General features: G+C 64.5%; 1 protein-coding gene across 1 annotated transcript in view; it reads right to left on the bottom strand.

The window, feature by feature from the left end:
- The window catches only part of SIGLEC1 (sialic acid binding Ig like lectin 1), a 15,636-nt gene extending 9,086 nt beyond the window's left edge, over positions 1-6,550 (bottom strand). Inside the window, exons 1-9 of the mRNA XM_021382523.1 lie at positions 6,444-6,550; positions 5,833-5,946; positions 5,162-5,518; positions 4,007-4,303; positions 3,181-3,444; positions 2,025-2,279; positions 1,086-1,385; positions 471-731; positions 5-287 (exon numbers count right to left, since the gene is read on the bottom strand). Of these exons, the coding sequence (XP_021238198.1) occupies positions 5-287; positions 471-731; positions 1,086-1,385; positions 2,025-2,279; positions 3,181-3,444; positions 4,007-4,303; positions 5,162-5,518; positions 5,833-5,946; positions 6,444-6,483 (2,171 nt within the window). The 5' untranslated portion in view covers positions 6,484-6,550. The remainder of the gene's footprint in view (positions 1-4; positions 288-470; positions 732-1,085; positions 1,386-2,024; positions 2,280-3,180; positions 3,445-4,006; positions 4,304-5,161; positions 5,519-5,832; positions 5,947-6,443) is intronic.
- Positions 6,551-7,322: the final 772 nt, after the last annotated feature.

Below are 7,322 nucleotides of genomic sequence, written 5' to 3'. Positions count from 1 at the left end.
GATGGCTGCGCTGGCATTGCCCTGGCTGTTCCCAGCCCGGCACACGTAGGTGCCCTCATCCTCCAGCACCACGTCCTGCAGCTCCAGCCTCAGGCTGTTGTAGGAGGCGGTGATGCGTCGCCGCGGGCTGGGGGCCAGGGGGCAGCCCCTCGTGCAGGCCACCGCCTCGTCCCCGCGCCACAGGCTCAGCTCAGCCTCCGGTTCGCTCTCCACCGTGCACTGGATGACGCCCAGCTGCCCGCCCTGGGTCTGCAGGAAGGAGCTCAGCACCGGCTGCCGCGGGGGGACTGCGGGGTAAAGCAGCATCAGTGGGAACATGCTGGGCACCGGGCTCAGGGGGACCCCCAGAGAGAGGGACCCCCCCACTTCCAGCATCCTCCCCGCAGCACAAGATCCCATGTCTGCGAGGGATCCGTGCATCCCCATCCAGGCCATGGGCAGCACACTCACACAACGAGCACCGCACTCACAGAGCACCCGCAGCGGGACAGCCCCCGACGTGTCCCCGTCACCGTCCCTGCCGCCCCGGGCCTGGCACTGGAAGGCGCCGGCGTCACCGCTGCGGACACTGGGGAAGCTCAGCACCGGGTCCGCGTGCCCCACCAGCTGCCGGCCGTTCCGGTACCAGGTGTACGTGGTGCTCCCCGGAGCGTCGCCCGGCGTCACGCAGCGCAGCGTCACAGCTGCACCCTCACGCACCTCTGATGAGGGGTGCACCTGGACCTGGGTGGCTGGAGAAGGGTCGGGGTCAGGATCAGGATCAGGGTTAGGGTCAGGGTCAGGGTTAGGCTTGGGCTCAGGCTCAGGCTGAGGGTTAGGGCCAGGCTCTGGGTCAGGGTCAGTGCTGGACTTAGGGCCATCAGGGGAAGCTCTGCCACAAAACCTTCACCCAAAGCCCCGCGCTCCACCCCCCTCCATCCCCAGACCCACGGGACACGGTGACACCATGGAAGGCTCTGGGGTTGTCCCCACCAGAGTGGCTGCCAGCAGCAGGGCCCTATGGGGCCACCCCCATGGGGATGACCGGTCCCAGGAAGGGGACGGAGGTGCCAACGAGCTCATCCCGGTGATCCCATCGCACTCACGGCGGGCGACGAAGGGCCGCGTGGCGGTGGCGTTGCCCAGCGCATTGGTGGCGGTGCAGCGGTACGTCCCGCTGTCCTGCGGCCGCACGCCGCGGAGCTCCAGGCGCAGCGCGTTGCGGGCGGCGGTGACCCCCAGGCGCTGCCCGGGGGCTGCGGGCGAGCTGCTGCTGGCCACCAGGGCGTCTCCATGGTACAGGGCCAGCGTGGCTGGAGGGCGGCTGTCCACCACGCAGCTCACCACCGCCATTCCTCCGCCCTGCGGCTCCTGCAGCAGCGTCAGCACGGGGGTCCGGGGAGGGTCTGCGGGAGAGGGGGGGGTCAGCTGGTTGTACCCAGCACCCACGGTGCCTCGGAGCTGCTTTCCTGTCGTGTTTCAAGTCAGGAATGCTAAAGCCAAACCCAGAGCTGCTTGCATTTTCCCCTGACTTGCAAAAATTGGAGCAATGTTCTGATAATCACTGGCTGCCGGGCCGGCTCAGAGCAGCGCAGCTTCTCCAAGGCGCGCAGCGTGCAGCGGGGAGCGGGAGGTGCTGCAAGGGGTGGGCGCTGGTGCAGCGAGTGCTGCTTTGTGGCACCTCCAAACGTTGCAATGGATGGGCCCTGGTGCAGCAAGCATACTTAGTCTTGCAGCCCGCATCCTGCATCCTGCATGCACGGCTCCTGCATCCGCACCCAGCATCGCCAGCACGCATTGCAATGGATGGGTGCTGGTGCACCCGCAACCCCTGCACCCCCATCATGCATTGCAGTGGATGGGCAGATGCTGGTGCAGCAAACACCGCTTCCAGCACAGATCACGACCACAGCCACGCACTCCTGCGTTCAGCTGGGCGGATGCTTCTTTTAGGGCTGATCCGCAAGGCCCCTTCCCAACCCCGCTATGGTTCCACGGCACCACAGGAGCAGGCCCGCAGCCCCCATGCCCCCGGGCTCACTCACAGGTCACGCTGAGGCTGAGGGCCGGGGATGCAGCGCTGCCCCACGCTTCGGTGGCCGTGCAGGAGTAGAACCCGGCGTCGGAGGCGGCGGCGTGCGGGAGGAGCAGGCGGTGTGAGGGGCCCTGCTGCAGCCAGGCACCGTTGCGGTACCAGGTGTAGTTCAGCTCCCGGCCCTCCTGGCCTGGCACGTCGCAGGACAGCGTGGTGGCCGTCCCCTCCTGCACCTCGGCCGCGGGGCTGATGGACACCTCGGCGGCTGGTGGGGATTTGGGGGTCTCAGGGGGGTGTGGGGTCAGCGACCGGCACCCAGGGCAAAACGTGGGGCTCGTTCGGTGTCACCGTCACCGTGCCGCAGCCCTGGGAGGTGCTTTCCCACCTGTGTCAGTCCCCAAGCTGCCGTGCAGCGCAGGATGCAGCTGAGGATTGGGGCTGCACTGTCCAGCACAGCACCTTGCATCTGCACCCCCGCATCTCCTGCATCCTGCACTCCATGCATCTACACTCCCTGCATCCCGCATCCCCTGCGTCTTGCAATCTGCACCCACACCCCCTACATCTGCACCCCTGCACCCCCTGCATCCCCTGCATCCTGCACCTGCATCCCCTGCATCCCACAGCCCCTGGATCCTGCATCCACGGCCCCTGCATCCCCTGCATCCTGCATCTTGTACCCTTGCATCCCCTGCACCCAGCACTTGCATTCCGCAACCACACCCCCTGCATCCCGTACCTTACACCCACATCTCCATCTCCTGCATCCCACATCCACATCCCCCTCACCGCCTGCATCTTGCATCCTGCACCCTGCATCCTCTGCATCCCCACTCTGTATCTGCACCCCTGCATCCTTTTGTCCCCTGCATCCCACATTCTGCACCCCTACCCCCTGCATCCCGCACCCTACACCCACATTCCCTGCGTCCCCTGCATCCCGCATCCCCTGCATCCCGCATCCCCTGCATCCTGCACCCTGCACCCACACCCCCTGCAACCCCTGCATCTTGCATCCCGCACCCTTCTCCCCCCCACCACGCCTCCACCCCCTTACACCCCTGCCCCCCACACGCCCCACCCGGCAGCCAGGCCTTGCACCCACGCTCACCGCAGGTCACATCACCGCACCGCTCCCCCCGCGTGCTCCCAGCGCCAGCACTCACACATGACATACAGCATCACAGCAGGTGCCACACCGGTCCCCACGGCGTTCTGGGCCTCGCAGTGGTACCGCCCGTGGTCCTGGCCCCGCACGCCCCGCAGCACCAGGATGCTCCCAGTGCCCGCGGCCGCGCCGTCCTTGTACCAGCGGAAGGCGGTGACGGGGGGGTGGCTGCTGTTGACGGCACAGCTGAGGGACAGCGTGTCGCCCACCCGGACGTGCTGCGTGGGGGGGTCCAGGGACACCTTGGTACCTTTGGGGGCATCTGTGGGAGGATGGACGGATGGATGGATGGATGGATGGATGGATGGATGGATGGATGGATGGATGGATGGATGGGCGGTGGTGGGGTGGGGTTGGGGGGATGCAGAAAAGGACCCTGGGATGCTTGGGGCATCAGGGGACAACAAGGAAGGGGATGGTGCTGTGCCAAGAGCAGAGAGGGGACAGGAGGCGTGGGGCTGGGGGCACTCCAGGGGCACCAACGCTGGCCCTGGCCATGTCGGAGGGATGGGGGTGAGAAGATGGGGAGTGTGTGCCCCAGCTTTTTGCAACGGGGGTGGCACAGACATGGGAGAGGTGGCTCCATCCCCATCCCCATCCCCATCCCCATCCCCATCCCAATCCCCATCCCCATCCCCATCCCCATCCCCATCCCTATTCCCATACTCATCCCCACCCTCAGCCCCAACCCTTTTTCCCTCCCCATCCCTATCCCCTTTCCTGCCTTTCTTCCTGTTCCCATCCTCTTCCTTGCCCCCATCCCCATCCCTTCTCCCACTCCCGTCCCCACTCCATTCCTTTTTCCCATCCCCATCCCCACGTACGTCGCACCCGCAGCACCAGCTCAGTGCTCGCCCTCTGGGAGCCGAGCAGCACCTCGCAGAGCAGCGTCCTGGAGTGGTCCCTCCAGGAGAAGGAGGTGGTGAGGCTCTGGCGGCGGCTGACCCCTCTGGTGTCCACCTGCACGTGGCTGGACAGCGCTGACACGCGTGGGTTATAGCCCGCCCAGCGCAGGGTCATGGCGCTCAGCGGGCAGGCGTAGGGCGAGGAGCACTCCATGGTGACCAGCGTGTCCTCCGACACCTCCTCGCTGGCACTGATGCTCGGGCGCTCCAGGGTGTCTGGGGATGGGGAGGCCAAAAAGGATTGGGGGTATGGAGACCAAAAATGGTGGGGGTATGGAGAGGCCAAAAAGGTTTGGGGATGTGGAGACCAAAAGGACTGGGGTATGGAGAAGACCCAAAGAATGGAAATACGGAGAGACTAAAAATGATTGAGAATACGGAAGAGACAAAAAAGGATTGGGGTATGGAGACCAAAAATGATGGGGGATATGGAGGAGACCCAATGGGTGAGTGATATGGAGAGACCAAAAATGACTGGGGATACAAAGAGGCCAAAATAACTGGGGGTATGGAGAGGCCATAAAGGACTGGGGATAGAGAGACCTAAGGGAGTGGGGATATGGAGACCAAAAAGGACTGGGGATATGGAGGAGACCCAAAGGATTGGGGATATGGAGAGACCAAAAGGGATTGGGATATGGAGACTAAAAACGATGGAGAATATGGAAGAGACAAAAAAGGACTGGGGGTATGGACACAAAAAAGTGATGGGGGATATGGAGAAGCCAAAAAGGATCGGACTGGGGATATGGAAAGAACAAAAGGGACAGGGGATATGGAGGAGATCCAAAGGACAGGGGATATGGAGGAGATCCAAAGGATGGAAATACAAAGAGACCAAAAATGACTGAGGGTATGGAAGAGACCAAAAGGGATTGGGATACGGAGACCAGAAAGGACTGGGAATATAGAAACCAAAAGTTTTGGGGACACGGAGAGACCAAAAAGGATTGGATTGGGGTACGGAGAGACCAAAAAGGATCGGGATACGGAAACCAAAAGTGGAAGGGGATAAAGAGGAGACCCAAAGGGCTGGGGGAAGGGAGAGCCCCAGCGGCCGGGCCCCGCACCCACCCTCCACCCGCAGCGCCACGTCCCGCGCTGCCGACCAGCGGTCCCCGTCCACGACCTCGAAGCGGAAGCGGTAGAGCCCGCTGTCCTCGGGCCTGGCCCCACGCAGCAGCAGCGTGCAGTTGCGGGCGGTGGGGTCCCCCAGGAGCTGAGTGCGGCCCCGGAAGTTGGCGTCCACCTCTCGGTCCCCCGAGTGGAACACCATCGTCTTCTGGCCCTCGTAGTCCTTGTACCAGATGGCCACGATGCCGGCGGCGGCCGAGACGTCGTCGGGGAAGCTGAGGGTGCAGGGGAACACCACGCAGGAGCCCGCGATGCCGCGCAGCGCTTCGGGGTAGGAGACCCCCCAGGTGCTGGGGGCTGGAAGGGGAGGGGGTGATGCGGGCGGGTGCCCACGGGTGCTGCCCCACGAGCCCCACGGCGCCGAGCCAGAGTGGGGAGAGGGGAGGAGAAAGGCTCAGAGAGAAATGGGGGGAAGCCCATCAAGGGGTGGTGCTCTCTGCCGGCACAGAGCTGAACCCAAGGGCTGAAGTCAGCGCAAAGAAAAGGGGGGATCGGCACCCATGGCCCCGAGGGAGCTGCGTTCCCGCTCCCCACCCTGCGCCCATCCCACCACCCCCGCCCCACAGCCCCAAGGGTGAGCTGGGGACAGGGGACCCACGGTGACAGCCCACCTGTGGGATCGAGGCCGGTCAGGAAGACGAGCCAGCGCAGCAGGGTCATGGCCACGGCCGGGGTCCCGTGGGGAGCAAGGGGATGGGTCCTGCCCGCCAAACGGAGGAGTCCTGCTGGAGAAACAGGTGGGCAAAGCCCCCGGCACGTGTCAGCCCCCAGCTTCTGGAGGGGAGAAGAGAGCCTTGGGCGGGAGCGGAGTTGGGGCAGAGACCCCATGAGAAGCAGAGCCCCAGGAGTGTGCTGGCTGCACCCAGACGGTGTAGGGCCAGCAGGGAACGTGGGGCTGCAAGCCCTGTGCTCCAGGAGCATCGGGCATGTGTGCACCACGGGGGTGGGACAGCCCCGCTGTGCGCGGGTGGTGCACCGTCATGCTGACAGTAGCGATGCCGGGGACCCCCCCCAGATGCCCCACACCATCCCAGCACAGCACACCCTGCACGGGGCCGGGAGTATCGCACGGGGGTGTCCCCACCACGGATCCCTTCCTCTTGGACCCCACCAACCCCACACCGCACCCCCAGGGAGCGCAGCGTCCCCACCCCACCCCAAAAATAGGGGGGGGACTCCCAGCCTTGCAGTCCCCCCTGTGCCCTGGGAGCAGCAGAGTTACCTTGTCCTAGGGCAGAGGGAGGGATGGCCGTGCCCCCCATGCAGCACCAGCCTGCCTCCGCCTGCCCCCCACGCGTGGGGCAGCGCTATTTATGGGGCAAGCGGCCAAAAACCGCAGCACTTCCCCGTTTGGGGGCTGGTTCCTGCCCCCCCGGGTTGGGGAAGTGCTGCCACGGTCAGCGTTTTTTTTGCCTTTGAGGGACTGGCCACCGCAGGGGCCCCATTTCCAGTGGTGTCCAGGGGGCTGCAGTGTCCCCATCCCACACCCGACCCACAGCATCAGCCCCAGGTTGTGTGGGGTCGGCTCTGCAGGAGGTACCCATCCCTGAGGTTAAGGATCGTGTGTGGGGCACGAACATGGCACGTGGGGTGAACATGGGGCTTCCATTCCTCTGCGTTCCCATGCATTCCCCATGCATTTCCCCTTGCATTCCCCATGCATTCCCCATGCATTTCCCCAGTTTCCCCTTGCATTCCCCATGCACCCCGTCCTTCATCAGCTGTCCTCGTTACACTACCAAAACCCACGGGGTTGAGGAACCCGGCCCAGCAGGAGACCCTCCCCGGTCAGCATGCACGCACCGTGTCAGTGCTGCTGGGATTCTCCGTCCAAAAGCGTTGTGCAACAAAGTGCAGATGGGGCAACGGGCTGCAGGCTGCAGCAGGCCGTGGCCGGGTGGTGCAGGGATGTGCCAAAAGCAGCCTGGAAAATCCCCGGGTGGGGACCACCCTGCACCCAGTGCTGCACTGCTCTGCAATGCATCCACCTCCCATCCTTATGCAACTCTGCAATGCAGCCACTTCCCATCTCCATGCAGCTTTGCAATGGCCCCACCTCCCATTTCCATGCAACTCCACAATGCACCCATCTCCCACCTTC

Source organism: Numida meleagris, unplaced genomic scaffold (assembly GCF_002078875.1).
Source record: "Numida meleagris isolate 19003 breed g44 Domestic line unplaced genomic scaffold, NumMel1.0 unplaced_Scaffold250, whole genome shotgun sequence".
Classification (NCBI taxonomy): Eukaryota; Metazoa; Chordata; class Aves; order Galliformes; family Numididae; genus Numida; species Numida meleagris.
The sequence above is the reverse complement of the archived record's forward strand: the minus strand, read 5'-3'. Positions and strand labels throughout refer to the sequence as shown.